The following is a 22,771-nucleotide window of genomic DNA, read 5'->3' as shown; positions in this document are numbered from 1 at the left end:
CTCCCATATAGATGAAACGTAAAAAGTTTCATCAGAATCGAATATGATCACCACGTGACGTAATTGAATCAAACCGTATGGAATTGCTTCACAGCAGAAAACATCTGTCACGTTACATATGATCAACTGTGGTTACTCAAAAATGAATAAAACTTTAAAGTTTTCACAACACAGTTTCAAAAAGTAGACTCAAAGTAGTAAGCAAAAGTTTAGGTTAGACATTGTATGCAAGCTGTTGGTGTGGCCCACAAAACTTTTTCGAATTTTTGATCTGTCACGTTACAAGTTATTTGTACTTCATTACTTCACAATTTAAAAAAAAAAGCATTAATCCATATTCATATCAAACTTTCGAGCAATCTCATCAAATTTAAGTTAGACTACAATGAAAAAATGTGGTTCTAGGCAAAAAGTTGAAGATATTAATTTTATTTACCTTTTTAACTCCTTACGGTCTTTTAGTCATTTTCAGGTCATGCAAGAAGCACCAACAAACTTTTATGAATGATAGGCATGGAATTTTTTTCTGGGCTCACCATTCATATTGTTTAATATTGAGGTTATACATGTACGAAAAACAAACAGTTTGACGCAAAATGTGATAAAAAAATTTGGTCTGTGGTTGCCATTTTCGGAGCCTTGACCATATGGCCATATTGATTAATTAAAATAGAAGAGGCTTTTATAGGTACAGAAAAATTATCGGCGCTGTGCGCTGGTTTAAAAACGTTTCATTGGAAAAGGGAGGAAAAATTTATGCAAAATTTACTCCGTAAAGGGAAAAATTCTGCATTAAGGGTTTGTTTTGCTTTTGCGAATTCATCTCGTCAGTAACAACCACCTAGTTGGTGCCTGTTAGACGCAAAATCCAAACAGTCATACAGGTTGTGTGAACGCCCAAAGTAACCGGCTGATACTGTGATTTCTCGAGAAGCTCTGATTGGCTGACAAGAATGCGAAAACAAACTCATCTTTTGGCTTGGACACCGAACGCCTGACACTATGCAAAATTTAATCCCCAAAGGGAAAACTGTATTACATTAAAGACACGCATTTCGACGGAACGAAACGATTATCGCAAATACCCTCCGGAAGATACGTGAAGATTTTCACTAGTAATTAACTTCCGGAAAGCAAGTAAGTTGATCGGCTAGAGAAACGGACTGAGAATCAGGAACCATATGAATAACATTTATGTTTGGGTTATGGTGAGCTAATACCAGTTAAAATCGACTGGGGCTGGCAGCAAGGTGAAGAATTTAAGCATATTCCCACTGACAGGAAAGAACAATTAAGATTAGTCCGTAACAAAATAGGCAAAGCTGTATAATGAAACAGGTTGGAACATAAGGAATGATAGTTAAAACACAGATAGTAGATAAATTAAATCGGAATAGTGTAGAGTGGCTAAGAAATATCGTTCATAATTAAAGTTTTAAGCTTGTGATACCGAAGTCGAGTAGCACGCGGCAGTAGCTAAGCGGAAAGCGTGATACAGTTTCATCAGGATGCGGAGAAGACAAAATACCAGCTACTTCGCGCAACGAGAACGTCAAAAATAAAAGGCGGAAGGAACAATGCTTCGTTAAACTCTTTAAATTTTTTTTTCCGAGAGTTGTCCTACTGGAGCTGTAGAGCTAGATTCTCGGAAGGGCTCCCCGTCAGAATCACATACTACAATTTGCAGACGAGACAGGCAATGTCGCCCAATAAAACACTGCATTAGGCCAGTTGTAGCGGGCCGTGATTCTGAATGTGATATTCATTGTACGGTTTAGGTATGTGCGGGCGTAGGGACTCGCGATCACGTGTATCATCGCGAAGAGCTCGAGCATTTGTAGTTAACGTCTTCGATCGCGTGTGCGTTTGTATGTCTCGTGTGCTAACGTGTATGTAACTTCGCGTGTATAAATTCTATTTTATAACCGTATGTCTTTCGCATATTCGCATGTGTTCTTGGATAATCGCGCACGGACCGTGAGTCTAATACTTTATTTTTTGGTGTACTTCTAAGATGCTAAAATAGTGTGAGATCTTCTATATCACTAGAGTGCCTGCTGATGTCGCCATGGAACGTGTTGTCTAGTGGATATGTGCTTTATTTTTTTTGGTCCTGCTGAATGTATGGACCTAAGTTATTAGGACAGAGAGTAATGGTTTCCGGACGTGACCGATTCATGAGCGCGCGAAAACGGACGTTTGTAGGTTCGTGTTTGAGACAGCGTTTGAAACTTCGCGAGCGCTAAAACGTTCTCCTTATTACCAGGGTGTTATTAAGTTTGCACGATCGCGAACGTAGGTGTGCGTTATTAATCGCGAAGGGCTTAAGCGTTCGTACGTTAACGTGTCTGTCACGTGTGCTCGCGTTCATGTGACTTCGCGTGTACAAGACTGGATTTTGTAACCGCGTGGCATTTTCTATATACGCGTGCGTTCTTGGATGGTCACGCGGACCTTCATTCTGATAGTTAGTTTTTGGTGTACAATTCACATTCTGACAGGGAGTAAGTTACCCCATATCACTAGAGTCCTCGGTCATGTCGCCATGTAACGTGGTGTCCAGTGGATATGAGAGCTTTCTTTTTTTAATTGATCCAATTGAAGCCATGGACATAGTCTGCTGATATCAAGGATAGAAACATCCGGAAGTAACCGATTCATGATCGTGCGAGTGCGGGAGTTTTTAGGTTCACGCTTGAGACCGCGTTTGAAAATTTATAGGAGCTGAGACATTCACTTTATCACTGTGATGCGATCATGTTTACTAGATCGCCGATGTAGATGCCGGGGATGATAGCGAAGGGCTCAAACATTTGTATATTAACGTGTTTGTCACGTGTATGTGACTTCGCGTGTATAACTTCGATTTTATAATGACGGATTGTGTATTTTTGTTTGATCGCGCGCGGACCGTGAATCTGAAGCTTAATTTTTAGTGTATGATACAGATAGTAGTCCGTTTCCCCATATCACTTGAGTTCTAGGTCATGTTACCATGGAACGTGTTGTTTAGTGAATATGAGTGTCACTTTTTTGATTAGTTCAACTGAAGACATTAGTCCAGGCTGGTAAAACTTTCGGACGTGACCGTTTCATGATCGCGCGAGTGGTGGGTTAATGTTTGAGACCGCGTATGGAAGTTTAAAGATGCCACGTTTACTTAATTACCGGGGTGTTTTCATGTAGGCGAAATCGCGGGCGTAAGTATATGTGGATTATTGCAATTGCATGGTCGCGTTTGTGGCCAGTTTTGTGTTATCGCGAAGGCCACGAGCGTTTGTACCTATATGAGTATAGATAGCGTATAGCAGAGATATACTAATAAAAGGAATCATAACATGCTGAATAAAGAAAAAAAGATGCAAAGAGCTTGACTAGAAGTGTATAAATTGAACAATACTATTTTGGTATACATAAATAATGGAAAAGCAAACTAATAGATGCACAGAAGAAACAGACCAATGAAGTAGAATAGAAAAACACATGTAACATGCAATCAAACTCGTCTAAATGCAGCAAATGTTGTATATTTATCATTACCGACAATTGCATGCTGTTAGACTTTCATCATGCTATGCTGGCCAGGAATGGATGACTCACGTGCGTCGGTAAATTTATTTTACCCTAATTTATCCAGCCCGACTTTCCCCAATGAATAGAACTAAATGCTCAGATTGATCACCAGAAGTATTAGCCACTATTCTATCATATACGTCAGTTCTACATCCATTCCCTAACCCAACTGTCACAAATACTCAGACGAATACATACATAGATACACATACGACTAGCACATAACAGTTGTACACTAGTACGAAAAACAACGATTATCACAAAGCTACAACTAATAGGTTTCTACTTATTCTACTTTATTAGATTAATTTAATTATTAAATTAATTTAATTGGTATATGCACGATGACGAAGTCGACCGATAAATGGACACACAATGACTCCCTCCGTGAGCCCCGTCCACGAATACCACCAATAGAACAATATTTGCAAACATAGCACACAGCAAAAGTCAATCTACGTCGATCCGCCAGTCGGCCACGCCACCGCCCATAGACCAGTGGTTTAGCGTTGGTATGCGCTGGTGCGGAGTATGAAAAGACATATAACATAAAAAAGGCGCATAAGCCCTCTCGGTCTCCTCGATGCACCACTATCGAGGCGTAATGCAGTACCCATCTTAAAGCAATTGATGCTTGATGATGTTTGTAACACCGTCAAACCCCTAAACCTTGGGGAGGGGCTTCGTTAAACTCTTTAAATTACACAAAAATGTAAAGTCGGCTATACACTTCAGACATGGAAATCGAACTGGAGTTAATCGATGTAAAATTCGGCAAAAATGTTGCCGATTTTGTCGGGGGTGAACTTTTTTCGCGACGCTTATGCGGAAAAAACAACAATCTGAGTTTTATGTTTGACTGACCTTTCCGGCTGCTTATTTCGACAATTGACATCCTTTTAAAATTGGCATTCGACTACGTTTCATAACGATAATGATTCTATAACATTATCCCGAAAACCATTCCCCAGAAAATAAAATGCCGAAAACTTTTCCCTAAAGCACCATATCCCCGAAAACTAACTTCCAGAATGTATCAAATCTCAGGAAAAAAATTTCCCCAGAAGGAACTAAAACTTTTTGCCAGAAAGTACCAAACCAAGATTTGGCCGAAAATTCAGCTTTTTGAACCAAGTGCGTAACAATCATTTCATTAGGTAGGACTCATGTACTTTAGCTACAGTTCAAAATATTCCCGGATATTTCAAGCTATTACACCAAACGACTGTCATTTTTCGCAGCTAAAAATTGCGCCAAATAATAAGAATTTATTTAAATGGCATATATAAGGTTATTCAGAATGGTAGCACTAATTCGAAGGAATGGTGATCATTTTCGTTATGGTGGCCACAGGCAAGCTAAGAAAGCATAGTAATGCGTATGGAAACTGAGAAAATGCAAAAGCGCCAACCAGCGATCGGCGTGCCGGCATATACGCGCGCGAGTTATAGCAATCGATTTTTCAATAAACCCTTGTGCTGCGATAGGATCCCCCCAAACTTTAACTTCACCCAAGCAGCCCTAATTTTATATCGCGGTATTATTTTTTCATTTGTTTTTTACTGTATCGTATAGTATCCCCTACCCAGTTACAGCCTACCGTTTCTTACGAAACTGTCTTCAGCATTTGGAATATTCAAGTCCAATGACAGTGTGTCGGAAGCCCGGGATCAGCCGGGAACGGGCGACACGACAGTGGCGATGGGTCGTATACCCATCGAATTTTACTGCAGTGATATCAGACGGGACTTAGCGTACAAGCAATAAATTTGTATTTGTTCTCCACCAGTGGCAGTTTTTTTTACAATTACATTTTGATTCATTCTTAAAATGAATTTCGCAATGCATCACTTTAGGTAGCATTGATAAACCGTGCGTACTATTAAAATCGGAACATCTTTGGTCATGTAAGAGATAATTCCCCGTCTCACCCCAACATACCTAGCAAAATTTCATAACTATAGTGCAATCGTGCAAAATCGTCTCTTAACGACAATAATTAGCAAGCACCACACAACACTACCCATCGGGAATGGTTCCCAATGACGATGACGATGACGGTTGGTACCCGATATGCCAGTTAACAGGCCAGCTCCAGCCACCGTGCCGATTCGATCCGATGCGACAAAATGTGCCATCGTAAAACACTGTAAAACAAAAATTAAGCTTCTTTGTGACCTCATCCCAGCCCGGTCTCTATCGAAGAGCACCCGAGGGTTGGTAATTTTTTGGCTTTCTCCGTAACACGAAAAAAGCGTATATACCTAATAATTGGCAAAGCGGGAGCCATGTGTGACACATACGCAAGTGCGGAGAAACGAGGAGACGACGACAAACTTTGGCCAATCGCTCCGCTGTGCCTGCAACAGTGGCAGGTGTCGGTGGTGAGTGCTTGCGTGTGTCGGTGTTGGAGGGAGACGCGAAAATGTTTAATTTCGACACACAGGCAGGATGGCCAAAAAGAATGAGTCAGATATGGCGAAATCTGCTCGTTATTTATGCATGAACACAACAAATGATAAATAAAAATATTTATTAATAAAATTTTATGAATTCAAAAATAAGCGCGCTTTTGCGTTGGGGAGATGATATTTGCATGGACAGCGCCCAGTTGCGCTGGGAACGGGACGAGAAATGAGTGAAAATAAAAAAAGAGAGCACTAAAAAAAGTTATGTATGTACCTATATCGAAATGAGGATGTAAATAATGGACCTGAGTTTGATAGGGATATGCAACGTTTGCTCGATTGTTTTGCTGTTCTAGATAACTGTCGATACATGTTGATGTTGCCGAAATTGAGGGGCATTTACTCATTTCCAAATGGAATGAGTGAAGACGATCGATGCCAGAAATGCGATGATGATTGGATGCGACTGCACTACATATTATGTACTGATTATGGTTCATTATACGGATGCAATAGCACTGACATGATATCAGAGTAAAGAGCTGCTTCCTTCAAACTTGTGAAAGCAAACAGCTTATTGTTGCTCACAGACTTTTAACAGAGTTTCTTTTCACCGAAGACCTTGCATAAGGCTTCACTGACCCATAAATCACAAATGGGTTAACTCAGTTACCCGGAAAACAAAATAAATTAATCGTTTCTGCTTTGACACATACCAAAACTGCAACCTGGGCTTTCGTAGAAGAGAAACAAATAAAGGGAAGGAAGCAAAAAGCACTTACCACTGTGCTGAGATTGCGATTGGGGGATATTAACCGACGCCACACTGGTCGCCGACGCGGAAATGTCCATCGGTATCGTTTGCGTCACACCACTTAGATCTTCCGTTTTCTTTGTGCGCGTCACATAAAAAAATGCAAAAAAAAGAGATAACCAATTAGTCGCCAACGGGCAACACTCCGCCAGCTATAGTACTCACAATGATGCTAGAAATATGGTGTCCCGTCTCATCTACACTTTCCTGCGATGATTCGTGCTGCTGCTGATCCACGTCGGAGCTGGGGCTTTCTTTGATTATTCGGATATTGTTTCCGTTTCCACCGGCAGCCCCGGCTAACGATGCCAGCGCACTATGGCTGGTACTATACGATATGTTATCAACCTGTTGCTGTATGTGCAGATGAGGGACGATGTTCATCGTCCCGTCGTTATTGGTACTATGTTCATCCTGCTGCTGCTGCTGTTGTTGGTGCTGCTGATGATGCTGCTGTTGCTGGATGCGTTCAGTAGAGAGCGATCCCGAGCCGGTCGACGTTTTTCTCAGTCTCTTCCGCCTTGCGGCCGGTGACATGTTGGTGGTGGGGGAGGGCGTCCTTCGCAACTGCGGCTGTTGAGCCTGAAGCTGCTGGTGGTATTGCTGTTGCTGAGTTTGCTGCTGGGCAGCTGCCTGCTGCTGCTGAGATTCCGCGCTGCCCCATATCGATTCCGGGCCACCCTGACCACCCGGACCTAGCCCGGCACCTATCAGATCCGGATGCTCTAGTTTGCCAGGATCGGCTTTACATACGGCCGACGCATCCGGCATTTCCGCCAGACCTTTAATTTTCAGCATTTCGGCTGTCTTTAGCACCTGGGGCAGCTGCTCGGTGGACACGTTCACTTCCCCGTAGTACATGAAATCTACCATCGTTTTCAGGTCGTTGTACTGCACATCCTTCAATATCACGATCGGATGCTGACAGGGGTTCGCGGTAAATAAGGACTACACAGAATAGAATAAACATCTTTGGGTTAGTTTCGGATAGGCACGGATTTCAAATTTCTGCATACTTTTAATGAATAATTTTCCAAGCTAATGTTGCTTTGAACTCACCTGAAAATAGGAACTGCACGCCGACAGCACCACTTTATGGGCCTGCAGCTGTCGGCCTTCTGCGGCCAGTGTGACATCAACCAGGCTTTCATTGTGCAAAAGGGTGGAAAAGACGGAGATAAAGTTCGGCTGGTGATTGTTCCAACGCAGACAGTACTGCTGCACAGACATCGTGGCAGCCAGGTTCCACCAGCGTAGTTTTGTTTCCGTGGCCAATATTAGTTGCAAACAACCGCACTGCTGGAAGGAAACGAAAAGATGAAAGCAAAACCACACCATTAGTGGGTAGTATAAAACATCGAGAAAAAAAAAGCTTTCACTGGTTGAACACGAGGTTTTGGAATTCCTCGCACGCTTATTACCACCAGTATCAGACAGTGCTGAGTGTCTGTTGTGTAGCTAGACCATGCTAAACTCAACAAACGCCGTAGTAACAGCGGTGCGAGAGAAGGTGCAAGGTCATAATCACCACCTCTCTGTTCGTCATATGTACTCTGAATCGTTATTAAATACCGGCAAATTGCGGCGCTAAACGATTCCGCAGCGTTTACATATGAAACCTAGACAAGTTACTCAAAGTGCACGCGGTGACGGTCGCTATATGTATTATTATTTTTCATCCCTGCACGAATGAGACAGAAACAACAACAGACACGTTAACGATTGACTAGTTCGTTCGAGCTCTGGGTGCGATGCGGGGCGGTCGATAGAAACAAACGTGGTCCGCAATAGCAAAACATGCGATGTGATGGGATAGGCGACACGAGACAATGTTTTTGTTATCGATCGTTTTGCGTTTCTATTCGCCGACAGCTCGAGCTAACACACCGCCGATCGATGTTCATTGCATTTGGGTGGTAACGCAATTAAAAACGAACTTTAAGAGTTTTCTGGTTTTATAATGGTTATCGTTTGACCTCTTCGAATTCTGTTGTTGTTCACGCACCATTTGGGAAGGCAGTGTCATCGTCGTTAACAAGCTAGTGTAATAATTGGATGGTTTTATAGGTTGGTCTGACCACAGATGATGAACATCGTAGCTGAATATGCCCATGATGGCGATTGCAGAGTATCACTACTATGCGATTACAAGCGCGTTTGATAAAAAACTATGAACTGTTGCTAAAATACCCCAATTGCATTCGATAATTTTTATTTTATGTAGTAGAATTCATCATACTTTTTTATTTCGATTATAGAGGTTTTAACCTAAGGGTCATTCGCATCTTTTTACGGGTTATAAAAATCTTATTAAGATCTGTAACCCTATGGGCGGGATTGAGAATCGCACCCAGGTGAGCTGCATACAAGGCAATCGATTTACCAACTACGCTATACCCGCCCTAATCATAATTATTAACTATCTCTAAACATGGCGCTTAAAATTAAGTAGGGTAGACGAGCCCTTATTCATCTCATTAGTCAGGATATCACACTATTTCGTTGATAACTCGACTTAGAGTTAGTGGATTGCGCTTAAATAGGTATCATCATCTTTGCTTCGTTCCTAAGAAGCAGTACAGTTAAAAAATTTTCCTGGGAAATGTAAAATACTCGAGTTTGAGCGAAGCGAAAAGTCGAGCACAACGTACCCTTATTCATCCTACCATTTGAGCTAGTGAGTTGAATAGAGATAGCAGATACTGCTCTAACTAATGTGTTCAAATGGGTGAGATGAATAGAGGTGCTAAGATGAATTAGGGAGCAGTTACCCTATATTCAACCCTTACTCTGTAAAAGTTGGTCGTTTTCATCCTTGTGAAAATCAGATGTAGTTGATACTTTAGAAAAGGGGTAGAGAGGTCGCCACCATCGCTCCGTAAAAACAAGTTGTATCCATCGAGAACACGCTTGTCGACTTTTGGTGCATCAGTATCACTGTAGCAAGTGTAGCATCAAATATAATTTCCATCGAGAGGAGAACAAGCCATCTTTACAGTGAAGTTAGACTGGCTCGAGATTTTATTGACAAAAATAAAAATGATGCCAAATGACTGTGTAAATCATGAGAGCGATTGGCAGCTCCTTGTTTAGCGCAGTGCGTTTGAAGTTTGTGTGGAAATTAGTATGAAAAACGCTTTTAATCCACCTAACCGTGTGATGAGACATTTCTTATAACATATCACTCTATTCGGATATTATATCGATTGAGAATATTTAGAACTTGTTGTTTCGCAGTGTTATTGACGATACATACTAGGACAGTGGCAGGACTCAGAGAAACGCTCAAATCAGCATAGGACAACATCAGTGCTAGAAATCTCAAAGGCTAAGCCAAATCGATGGAAAAGCGGATAAATGGCCCATAAAACAGACGGACAAACGAATTAAAAAACACTTATCATCTCAATGTAATATGAGCGCATCCTGAGATACACCGTTTTGAAGAGAAAAAAAACGCAATTTCCCATATAAAATCGCAAGCGCACAACACTAAAAAACCAACTTGACTATTCTGAGTTCAAACATAATTTTTCGTGAAGTAGACGAGAAATGATGAAAAATTACGTTTTTGGTTTGCTTCTAGCAGATCAGGGTCGATTTTTATGACCGTTTGAAGATTTTCTCATTTTTGGACAATAAAAATGGATTTTTGTATGGGAAAATGGGAGTTTTTCCCTTCAAAACGGTATATCTCAGGATGCGCTCATATTACATTGAGATGATAAGTGTTTTTTATGTAAAAATGTCTGAGGAACGCGATGGCATTAAAATTTTCAATTAAAATATATGTATTAAGAGAAAAATTAACTTTTAATATTTAACTGAAAAAATAGCATAGTTGGCAGCACTGCCGGCAAAAGATAATATTTTTTCTAGACTCCTTGAACAATTTTCTTCAAAATCGAACTTGCGGTTTGATTCTAGAGCAAATAGAACTGGAGATATGATCAAAAGAAAATCAATGGTTTTGGCAATTTGCCAAAACGGGGGGTGCTCCCATGGCCCGAGGGGTGGTTCAATTGACACAAAAATTTGGGTTTTTATATATTGGTCCTAGATGAACAATTCCACCAAATTTGGTTCAAATCCGTGAAGGCCGATTTCAAGTTTGCATCTTTTTTTGATCACTTCGCGTGGAATGACCCATATTTAAGTTCTTCAATCAATGCATTGTGTAGGAAAAACTGATTTTTTCTAAATGTTGTGTTGAACCAAAAAAATCGAAAAAAATTGAATCTTTTTTTTTAATCTCAATAGCGTTTACTCAACTTTCGAACACGACTGAGAACTAAGAACTGAAATTGCAGCTCTTGATATCACGTTAGCTCTGAAGTGCATGGAAGCATAATTCAAACTGTACTTCGATGCCGACTTTTTTCTAAAGGTTACTTCCCAGTAGTACACTGCTGGTCAATAAAATAGGTGTGAGATAAAAATACATGAAATTTTGAGTTTTCTCTAAAAATATTTTTATATTCAAATATTTTATAGTTAGACACAGTCGTAAATATGAAAAAGAACACTTTTATTTGTAAATTAAATGTTATGCTTTATCGTAACTCTTTCTTCTCCATGAAATCCAAAAAAGCACCTGGTCAATGAAATAGGTGTATTGTAATCCATTGCATTAAAATTTTTCAAATCCAATGATTTCAAGACTTCAACATTTTTAATTACTAGTAACCTGTGTAAACTCCCTTATTCAACCAAATTTTATCCATTTGTCTTGGCATTGAGTCATTCAAACGCTGATAAATTTCCGTTGGTATAAGGTAGCATTCCTTTTAAGCTGCTTCCCACAAACGATCCTTATTTGTGAAATTTCGATCTAATAACTTCTTTTTAAATACATTCCGTAAATTTTCTACGGAATTGATGACAGTAGATTGGTATGGTCCAAAATTATAGTCACTTTATTATCCCGAAATCATTAATTTACATACTTCGAGGTGTGTTCTTGGTCAATATCTTGCTGAAACTGTTATGTAACGGCACGTTATCTTTGGCATAGGACTGCATGACATCCTTTAGGATGTCCATCCTTTAGCCTTGCATTCGAATCTTGCCATTATAGTGGCGTTGCGAAGAATAGGACCTGCGCCATTCCACAAAAAGCAAGCCCCAAACCTCATTGTTCTCGCCCTCGTGCTTTACTATATTTTGCGTGTGTCGCGGATCAACCTGTTTGCACTTTGGACGTTTAACGTTTCGTTGTGCATCGGAGGAAAACAGGTTTACCTTTGATTCGTCCCTCCGAAGGATATGTCGCCATTTTTTGATTCCTTCTGAACCAGGCCCATTAACGCTTTTGAAAAGCAAATTGCATTTTTCTTCAAAGGCTTTGGCTACGAAATAGTGGAACCTTCTTAGCAATTCTATCTGGAAGATTGGCATTTTACGGCCTACAGCGAACTGTTCTTGGACCTACCACTTTTATAATTTGTGATGAATTGGTCTTGGATGACGCGAATGGATCAGATTTCGCTAAAATTACAATACGATGGTCAGCTACTGTAGATGTTTTCTTGGGTTTTTTGCGTGTTTCCTTTTTTCAAAGGTTCTAAGGCATTTGTAAGGAAGTTTTCGGAATGCTAAAGTGTATTCGCGATTTATTTATACGTCTTATCTTCTTGAACAAAATTTCTTAGCAAAACTCGTTCCACTTGAGTACAGTGAGATGCTCGACCCATTCTTTAACAAATCTTTGACTTATTCAACATTCAAATACATTTATTAACACGCAGAATTCAAACTTCACCAAATAAAACGCATAATGGAATTATGTAAAATAATAACACGTTAATATATTACACACACCTATTATATTATATTGACCACACGAAAAAGCCTGCGGTAGTCTTGTTTTGCATCTTGGCAAAGATTGCAAATATAATCAGCGCCAACAACCCACTAGTAACTTGACAGATCCCAAGGCTTCTGTGTGCGGTAGGTGTGATTGAGACTGCTGCAACTTGGTATGCGTAATTGAGAGAACAACAAAATAATCTATCACACACCTATTTTATTGGCCAGTGTATATTTGATTTGAATTCAATATCAATTCTTCAAAAGGGCTAATGAGATTTTTGTAAACAAACTTGTTTCGCTCATTATTCCGCTGTCGAGTTGAATTTCATGAAAGATACATATGAATCAACATCTTTACCCTTGGTAGAATCAACTTCAAAGGTCTTCTGTGTTGAAATTATAACAAATTAAGATAAATCAGCAAAACAAAAGTTTGTTTACAAATCTTATTAGCCCTATTCAAATGTTGATATGGAATTATTCTTTTGACGAATTTCGCGCCAAATCGTATTCGGAGTTAGCAGCACTCTCTCAGATTCTAATGAAACTTTCTGTACATGAAGACTTTGTCACAAAAAGCCACTTTGCATATTTAGTTTTTCCAAAAATGATCTAGACTGTCTTTTGAAAAGGGCCAAACTTTTTTATCAATTTTTTCAAATGGCTATAAAAATGACAAATTCTACAAAAAATGTTGTAGGAGTGGTTTTCATAAAATTAGTCAAATTTTCGAATAAAAATATTGAAAAAAATATTCATTGACTCCTACACTGAAAAAAATCGATTTTAAAAATTTAAAGTCGATTTACAAAAAAAAACCATTTTTGATTTGGATGAAATTTTGTTCCAAGATAGATAATTATGTTCCCTACCTACCGTCAAAAATTCAAGTTGGGCACTTTTAAGGAAAAAAAGTTATTTGAAAAAACGTTTTCCTTGTCCAAACTGAATTTTTTTCTTCGTGTATTTTTATCGAAAACTAAACCAATGAAAGTCATAATCATCTCAGAATCCAATAAAACTCAGTTTGTGAGAAGATATTGTCTAATTTAGCAACTAAGCATATTTTTAATAGAGTTAACTACTTTTTCATTTTTCATGAAATCGAATTTTATTACTTTATCTGGAATTACAACTCCTTGAGAATGTTTTCCCAAATTTTTATAAAGATCCAAGAAATAGATCGAAAGTTATAGCGCTTCCAAGCTCGCTTCGTCTACTAAGAGCAGTGGTAATTTGATGTTTTAAGCTCGATTATCTCGAAATGTCGTTTTACTAAAAATGGTTTATCCGTGATCACGATTGCCGAAAAACTACTCAATCAATTTTCTTAATTTTTTTCAATTGATGTAATTAATTTTTTCGTACATTACCGATTCCTTTTTAAATACCATTTTTAGATTTTTTTTTACTAAAAACGTTCTCGAATGCAGGAAAAAAATTATCATTTTTTCAACTAATCGTTAAGGTGCGAAAAATACTCATATACTAATTTATTTTAAATTTTGGGATTTTAGATGATCCATTGGTCTCCAATCGTGATCACCGCAAACCTCTTTAATAAAGAAGGGTTTCGGGGAAAAAGCCATAACTCCGCCAATTAACAATATATTTTTATAAACTTATACTTGTTTATTGTACTACCAAAATATTATAAGTTTGATGTAATGAAAGCATTGCTTTATTCCTTTACGTAAATTCAAACTTTCTTGACCTTTTTATCACTAAAAGGTATGTAACCCAATAATCAAGAATCCCATTGAAAAGAGTTTATGTCATTAAACAAATATTCCATCATTATTTTTTTTTATTTTCTTGTTTAGTGCTGAGGAAGAATCAGAGAAAGAAATAACCACCACAACCACAAGCTTGCAAAGTTTTTCTTATTTTTGTATTGTCCTGCTGATCCATCAGACATAAAATAAATTTTAGAAAAGTTGGTCAATTGTTTCATTAAATTTATGAGCTTTGAGAGAAACAAGTGAACTGCAGTCTTCAAGTTTTCCAGTCTTTTAGTCTTCGAATCTTCCAATCTTCCAGTCTTCAGATCTTTCAATCTTCCAGTCTTCATTCAAGTTTGTTATGAATATATACCAAATTCGTTACTGATACTTTTTGCATGTATCAGGCAACTAGCATCTGGGAAAATGGATTCTGAGATGATTATGACATTCATTGGTTTAGTTTTCGATAATAATACACTGAAAAAAAATTAGTTTGGACAAGGAAAAGTTTTTTTTCAAATAACTTTTTTTCATTTAAAGTGCCCAACTTGAAATTTTGACGGTAGGTAGGGAACATAACTACATAATTAAACACCTTGGAACAAAATTTCATCCAAATCAAAAATGGTTTTTTTGTAAATCGACTTTAAATTTTTGAAATCGATTTTTTTCAGTATAGGAGTCGATGAAGAATTTTTTCATTATTTTTGTTCAAAAATTTGACTAGATTTGTGAAAATCACTCTTACAACATTTTTTTGTAGGATTTGTCATTTTTAGACTATAGCCATTTGAAAAAAAAATTGGTAAAAAAGTTTGTCCCTTTCCAAAAGACATTAAAATCTGAGAGGGTGCCCTGTCAAACAAAATGCGGACGAACATGGTCTGGCGATTTAAACAGTTTGACGTTTAACTCAACTCGCCTGTGCTAATTGCCCCTAGGAACAAATGCAATTTGCGAATGCGATTTAAAGGCAATTTCAACACTTAGACAAATTTTCTGGCGGCTGAAAAGGACTTGGTTGTTTTTGCGTTTTTCAAACATGGCGATTCATATTTGGCTTAAGCTTAAAATAGTTTTTTTAAACGATTGGTGTGTTGTCGCTTGTATTTTGTTTCTCTAGTGCACTCCATTTAGCCAACAAATGTGGGAAATTGAGGAATCGTGTGTAAATATAGTGGAACAAGATATCTGACCTGAACTCTTAATAAAAGTCAGATTGTGATAAGTTTTGGTGTGCAATGCCAATTTAGCCATTGATTTTTCCTATAATTTGTTGGTGATTACCTAGTGCAGTGATAAGTTTATGTGAGTAGATAATGAATCCGAAAATAAGTAATATTTGTAATTTTCATATTAGGCAATTAAGGGCAATTAAATGACGCGTTCCCTGGGCGATTTAAGGGCGGGTAGAGCGGCATTTGAAACAGCCCCCTAATTGCCAACATTTGTTCTAGTTGGCGCGAAATTCGTCTTTTATCTATGTTTATTTTACACGGCTCAATGCGTTAGCATAACCGAGCGTCTTTAATGATTTTTACAATATGCATGGGTCTTTAATGATTTTTAAAATATGTAAAAATTAAAATTCACTTTAATGTGCCCATCGGGTCTTGTTGACGCAACTTGCTGCTGCGTGTTGAGATCCTCTTCCTTGGTGGTGAAAAATAGGGTGCGTTGTCTGCCGCACCTTGCGGGTCATTCGGTCCGTCTTCTCTCGTATTTTTGTTTACGTCCTTGTCGTCATCGGTACTGCATTCATGATGTTCACGGTCCGATGTTCTTGTTTGTTTCTTGTACTTACGGGTCGCTGTTGTAAATCCTTCGTCATCGGTATTTGATTCTTTATTGCTGGTGTTGGTTGTTGGTTTAGAGGTACACTCAAGTTTTTTTTTACGCGGTTTTTTTTTGCGCGGTATTTTTTTACGCGGTTTTTTTTACGCGGATTTTGAAATTTACGCGGTTTTCATTTACGCGGATTTTGAAATTTACGCGGTTTTCATTTACGCGGTTTTTGAAATTTACGCGGTTTTCATTTACGCGGTTTTTGAAATTTACGCGGTTTTCATTTACGCGGATTTTGGAATTTACGCGGTATCCATCAATGAGGTTCCCTTTATCGCGGATTCTTAAATTTAAGTGGTCTTCATTTACGCGGATTTTGAAATTTACGCGGTTTTCATTTACGCTGATTTTGAAATTTACGCGGTTTTCATTTACGCGGATTTTGAAATTTACGCGGTTTTCATTTACGCGGATTTTGAAATTTACGCGGTTTTCATTTACGCGGATTTTGAAATTTACGCGGTTTTCATTTACGCGGTTTTCATTTACGCGGCTCGTATCCCCCGCGTAAAAAAAAACCTGAGTGTATTTGGTGTAATCGTTGTTACTTTGAAATGGCAGTTGGTTTGGTGGTAGTGGGCCGGATCGTTGTTGAGCTGGTGTTTGTTACTGCCTGGTCCGCAGTCCATTGGTTTAACAACCGGTTGTGGTTTCGCATACAATGATTGTATACCGGTTTTGGTCGTAGCAGGTGGAATTTCCTTAGCAGTCTCCGCGCAAGGTTTTCCGTGGTATAGCGGCTGATCACAATACTGGCATGTTAGAATTTGCCCTGGGTACGTGATTAGTGTTCGTTGAGAATATTCAACACCTCGAGGTGATGTGCATGTGAGTCAAGCAAGAGGGAATAGGTTTTGTCGGACGCATTCTCACCACACATGAACGCCATTGCGGAGTCCTGGGAAGAAGTTCCTCCAAGTATCTTCCGTAACACTATTCACCTCTCCGTATTTTAACATGATTTTTTTGATAACGGAGAAACTAGTACGTGGTGCCAGGTCATGTATCTTTATTTCAATACTGCCAACATCTATATACGTTGGGATAATGTATAAAATGTCATTACATTCGACGACGTGTTTCATGTTGTTCTGGGAAGTGAATGATGCTGTTTGACTAATGTTTTTGAACGTAATCAGTACCGCATGACGTAAATGGTGAAATTGCACCGCATTAACTTCTGCTACGTTAAGCTTCATGTTCACTTGCAACATTGGCTCCACTTCACGAGTTGATGGTCTTATGGACTGATGGACTATTACCAAATCGATAGGTGAAAAGGCAGAAGTTTAAACCCCAAAACCCAGAGATGGTGATTGTGTTCAAGGACCTCGATGAAATCACGACAGAAGACGAGCTGAGAGGCGCACTGAAGCAGCAGTGTAACCTGGGCGAGGTGCCTATGACGATCCGGCTTAAGAAGGGATACGGAGGAACGCAGACAATAATGATTCGTTTACCGGAAACTGCTGCCGATAAGGCACTGGAGGTAGGCAAAGTTACGGTCGGACGGTTGAGATGCCCATTGAGAGCCGCCCCACGAGTGAATAAACAAGCGGAGAAATGTTTCAAGTGTTTGGGCTTTGGACATTTGGCAGGGGCTTGCAACGGCCCGAATACATACGGGATGTGCTGGAAATGCGGGGAGACTGGCCATCTTGCGAGACGCAGAGGCCGAAGTGCTTGCTTTGCACCCCCAGCGGACGGAAACGACCATCAGACGGGTGGCCTTAAATGCTCTGCCTATAAGAAGGTGATTGCAGGCCAACGGTAATGGAGATAGCCTAGATAAATCTGAATCGCTGTGACACCGTACTGTAACTATTATAGCAGTCTACGACAGAAACAATGTGTGATGTCGCTTTGATTGCAGAGCCGCATCAAATCCCCTCTGATAACGGTAAATTGATGGCGGATAGATCGGGAACAGCTGCGATACAGGTTATGGGAAGATTTCCCATTCAAGAAGTGATAGAACGCTCATACGATGGCTTCGTGATCGTTAAAATCAACGGCGTCTTCATATGCAGCTGCTACGCTCCTACAAGGTGGACAGTAGAGCAGTTCAGCCTAATGCTGAAGCAGTTAACCGAGCAGTTGATCGGTCGAAAGCCGGTAGTCATTGGTGGTGATTTCAACGCCTGGGCTGTGGAGTGGGGCAGTAGAGTAACCAACACAAGAGGGTGTATCCTGCAAGAAGCTCTAACGAAGTTAGACGTCCGATTGTGCAATGAAGGTTCTGTTAGCACATTTCGGAGAGACGAGAGGGAGTCCATCATCGATGTCACATTCTGTAGTCCTTCACTGACGGCGAACATGAATTGGACAGTATGCGGAACGTATACCGTATAGTGGACCACCAGGTGATTCGCTATCGTATCGGTCAACGGAACCCTGCTGCAGTACGCAGAAGGATGACCGGTGAGCGAAAATAGAAAACGGAAGCCTTCAACAAAGACCTCTTCGTTGAGGTACTTCGGACGACCGGCAGGACCGAGAACGTGGATGCAGCTGACCTAACAAGAAGGATTGTGACGGCTTGTGACGCCACAATGCCGCGAAAAGTGGAACCACGCAATAAACGGCGTCAAGCTTACTGGTGGAACGAGACGCTTAGAGCGCTACGCGCTGCTTGTCTCAGAGCCAGAAGGCGGACTCAAAGAGCAATATTAGGGCCAGATAGAGAAGAGCACAAAGCAGCGTTTCGGGAAGCCAGGGCCGCTTTAAAACTTGAGATCATATTTAGAAAGTCAGGTTGCCACAAGGTGCCGAGAAGTAGACGACAATTTTTGGGGCGACGCATACCGAGTCGTGATAGCGAAAATGAAGGGCCCGACGACGCCAGCCGAAATGTGCCCGAGCAAGCTGAATATTATCGTCGAGGGCCTTTGCCCGCAGCACGATCCAACTGTACGGCCAATCAAAGAAAGCCCCCGGTCTGGATAAAATACCAAACGTGGTGCTGAAAGCTGCGATCCTGGCATATCCAGACATGTTCAAGATGGTGCAGAAGTGCTTAAATGAAGGCAACTTCCCCGAAATGTGGAAGGTCCAGAAGCTGATCTTACTGCCAAAGCCAGGGAAACCACCTGGCGATCTTGTCTCGTACAGGCCAATATGTCTGCTGGATACACTCGGAAAACTCCTGGAAAGGATGGTCCTAAATAGGTTGACGAAATTCACGGAAGGTGAGCGCGGACTCCCCAAAATCCAGTTCTACATAGCAAACAAAAATTTTGTAACTTTACGTCTTACCAGATGCACATAAAAGGAGCGTCCCAATTCACATAAATTCACATTGAATGACATATAAAAATATGAGTTGTTCGGCTTTTCCTGTGCTTTTCAATCTGCGTTTTACATCAAAAGAGTCACATTATTTAATTTTACATAACATGTAAAATTCTATTATGAGACGACAAACATACGTCGCTACGTTGTTTACGTCAGATGAAATTTTCATTTTTTCTAAGAGTGTATAGGTCATAAACCCTTATTAGGTCCGAATGGGATCCCCCAACGGAAAATCGAAAATAAAAACTCAAAATTCAATAAAAAATCTCACAGTGACTCTGCATACCTCAAATTTTAAGTTCACGTAATTTATTTTATTATGAAAAGCTTTGTGGAAGGTTGCCTATTCGTTGGAGGTTCCCCAGCAAAGTTTTTCGAATATCAAATTATATTTTGGGTGTGCGAGAAAGCGATGTAGTTGGTAAATCGATTGCCTTGTACGCAGTGCACCTGGGTTCGAGTCCCGACCCCACACATAGGGTTAGAAATTTTTCATAAGAGATTTTTCTAACCCGAAGAGGCGAATGACCTTAAGGTTAAAACTTCTATAATCGAGATTGAAAGAAGTATCTTTATATTAAAATAAGTTTTTATTGCAAAAATCGATGTGCGATCAACAAAGGACAATTTGCTGAACCAAGATCCTAAATTAAGATTTCTCGTCTCAAGTTGATTTCTTACAGCGAATAGTGAAATGTGACAGAGGTCCGTTTACCATTCTGCTTCGTTCACACCAGTTTGCGAAAATATCAAGCTACTGTTGTAGAAAACGGTCATAACTTTGGCTACAAATTTTGAATTGTAACTTGAAGTCATCCACTTATACATTTCAAAAAGAGATTACCATCATTGATGAGGATCAGGAATAAGAGAGGTTCAAATTGGCTTCCTTGGGGTACATCTGAGGGAGTGATGAATGTTTCAGAGATCTCTTATTTTCGCTGACATCCCACGTTCTTCCAGGTAAGAGTTGAACGCTCTGGAATTACCCAGGGAATTTATTTCATTCCTTTTAACCGTAATGAGGTAAATAATTCTAAAGCACCTTCGTTTATGTTCCACATGTGGGTAAAGTGCGAACATTGTGTCGTAGATGCCAAGGCTTTGGACACGGAACTTGAAATTTTCATTGAAACTCCAAATGTATGATTTGTGGTGATAATTTTCACACAAAGGACGTTCGTCCATCGGGAGAAACCATAGAAAGTATTAATTGTTCTATTTGTCACGGAAACTATAAATCCAACATGTCCAATTTGAGAAAAAAATCAATTTCTCATTCATCACAACAAAACCGCACAAGAAGGCAAGAATTGTCTCAAGACGAAACGTACTTCACACCTGACTTCCAGCAAATACCAGAATAATGGTTTAACACTCAACATGATGAGTCCGAAAAGGACGATCGTTTTCAAAAGAAGAAACTACTTATTTGGTAGGCAATCAGCGCCTATGGGAAACGAAGTAAATTTTTTGTCATAAACGGCATCATTAACAGTAAAATTTACATAACAGGATGCCTTCATGTACATATCATGTTTTTCTTGAAAAGGGCGATACTGGCAGTGACATCATTCCACAGTGGTTCAGAATGCAAATTTAGCAAGAATTTTAACTTTTTGCTAAAATTAAATGACTTAGCCTAACAACATGTTTGGCAAAGTTGTTGTACTTTGCAAGGCTCTTCTTTTTGTTTAAACCGATGCTAGAGTGGTTCTAAATTTAGCAATATTTACAATAGAACTTTTTAACGGTTTGTGATAGAGCTTTACTGTCTTCGATGAAGTTGTAGAGCAACACGTTTTAGACAAATTTGCCGAAGACATGCAAGCTCTAGCTTTTATATTTTCCATTGCACGAGAAATTCAAATGTAAGCTTTAGGGTGTTCCTTAAAAAACGGTTTTATTTCTATAACTTTTGAAGTTTTATTTTACGCTAAAGTACCCTTTGGACAACTTAAAGATTATTTTAGAGCGAATAATTTGCTTTAAAACACCAACTACTTAACTTTTTTCGTTTTAATGTTATAAGAACTTTTTTTTCCAGAGTTGTCCTACTGGAGCTGTAGAGCTAGGTTCTCGGAAGGGCTCCCCGTCAGAATCACATACAATTTGCAGACGAGATAGGCAATGTCGCCCAAAAAAAACACTGCATTAGGCCAATTGTAGCGGGCCGTGATTCTGAATGTGATATTCATTGTACGGTTCAGGTATGTGCGGGCGTAGGGACTCGCGATCGCGTGTGTCATCGCGAAGGGCTCGAACATTTGTACGTTAACGTGCTCGATCGCGTGTGCGTTTGTATGTCGCGTGCGCGTTTGTATGTCGCGTGTGCTAACGTGTATGAACTTCGCGTGTATAAATTCTATTTTATAACCGTGTGCCTTTCGCATATTCGCGTGTGTTCTAGAATGATCGCGCGCGGACCGTGAATCTGATACTTAATTTTTGATTTTTGGTGTACGGCTCAGATTCCAGAAGAAAGTGGGTTCTTACATATCATTAGAATTCCCATTCATGTCGCCGTAGAACGCGTGGTCTAGTGGATATGAGCTTTATTTTTTTTGATTGGTCCAACTGAATGTATGGACCTAAATTGCTAGAATGAAGGCCAAAGATTTCCGGACGTGACCGATTCATGATCGCGCGCGTTTGCGGGTTCGCGTTTGAGACCGCGTTTGTAACGTCGTAAGTACTAAAACGTTCACACAATTGCCGGAGTGTTATCAAGTTTACGCGATCTCGGGCATAGGTGTGCGTAGATGATCGCGAAGGGCTTAAGCGTTCATATGTTGACGTGTTTGTCGCGTGTGCTCGCGTGTATGTGACTTCGCGTGTATAAATTCGATTTTGAAACCCTGCGGCGCTTCATATATTCGCGGACCGTCATTCTGATCTTTAGTTTTCGGTGTACGGATCACATTCTGACAGAGAGAGAGAGAGAGAGTTACCCCATATCACTAGAGTTTCCGGTCATGTCGCCATGGAACGTTTTGTCTAGTGGATATGGGAGTTATTTTTCAATTTTATTATTTTTTTTTTATTAATTAACAAGGACCTAGATTGTTTGTACCGAGGATAGAGACTTCCGGACGATCCCGATTCATGATGGTGCGAGCGCGGGAGTTTGTAGGTTGACGCTTGAGATCGTGTTGGTAAGTTTATGAGTGCTGAGATTTTCACCTTATCACCGGGGTGTAATCATGTTTGCGAGTTCGTAGGTTGCTTGGAAAATCGCGAGGGGCTCTAACGTTTGTGCGCTGACGTGATTTTGTAACGTGTGTTCTTGAATGGTCCCGCGA

The 22,771-nt window shown here is 39.8% G+C and overlaps 1 protein-coding gene across 7 annotated transcripts in view; it reads right to left on the bottom strand.

The window, feature by feature from the left end:
- Positions 1-22,771, bottom strand: part of LOC131693228 (longitudinals lacking protein, isoforms J/P/Q/S/Z) — a 90,883-nt gene that overhangs the window by 53,548 nt on the left and 14,564 nt on the right. For 6 of the 7 annotated variants that reach the window (XM_058980885.1, XM_058980879.1, XM_058980881.1 and 3 more), the window contains 3 exons: positions 7,855-8,091; positions 6,961-7,743; positions 6,764-6,872 (listed from right to left, as the gene is read on the bottom strand). In XM_058980885.1, coding sequence (XP_058836868.1) covers positions 6,764-6,872; positions 6,961-7,743; positions 7,855-8,025 — 1,063 coding nt within the window. In that variant the 5' untranslated portion in view covers positions 8,026-8,091. Of the gene's footprint in view, positions 1-6,763; positions 6,873-6,960; positions 7,744-7,854; positions 8,095-22,771 lie in introns of all 7 variants that reach the window. The other variant, XM_058980880.1, reaches the window with a different exon arrangement.

The sequence above is a fragment of the Topomyia yanbarensis genome, chromosome 3 (assembly GCF_030247195.1).
Source record: "Topomyia yanbarensis strain Yona2022 chromosome 3, ASM3024719v1, whole genome shotgun sequence".
Lineage (NCBI taxonomy): Eukaryota > Metazoa > Arthropoda > Insecta > Diptera > Culicidae > Topomyia > Topomyia yanbarensis.
This window is presented reverse-complemented; position numbering and strand designations above follow the sequence as displayed.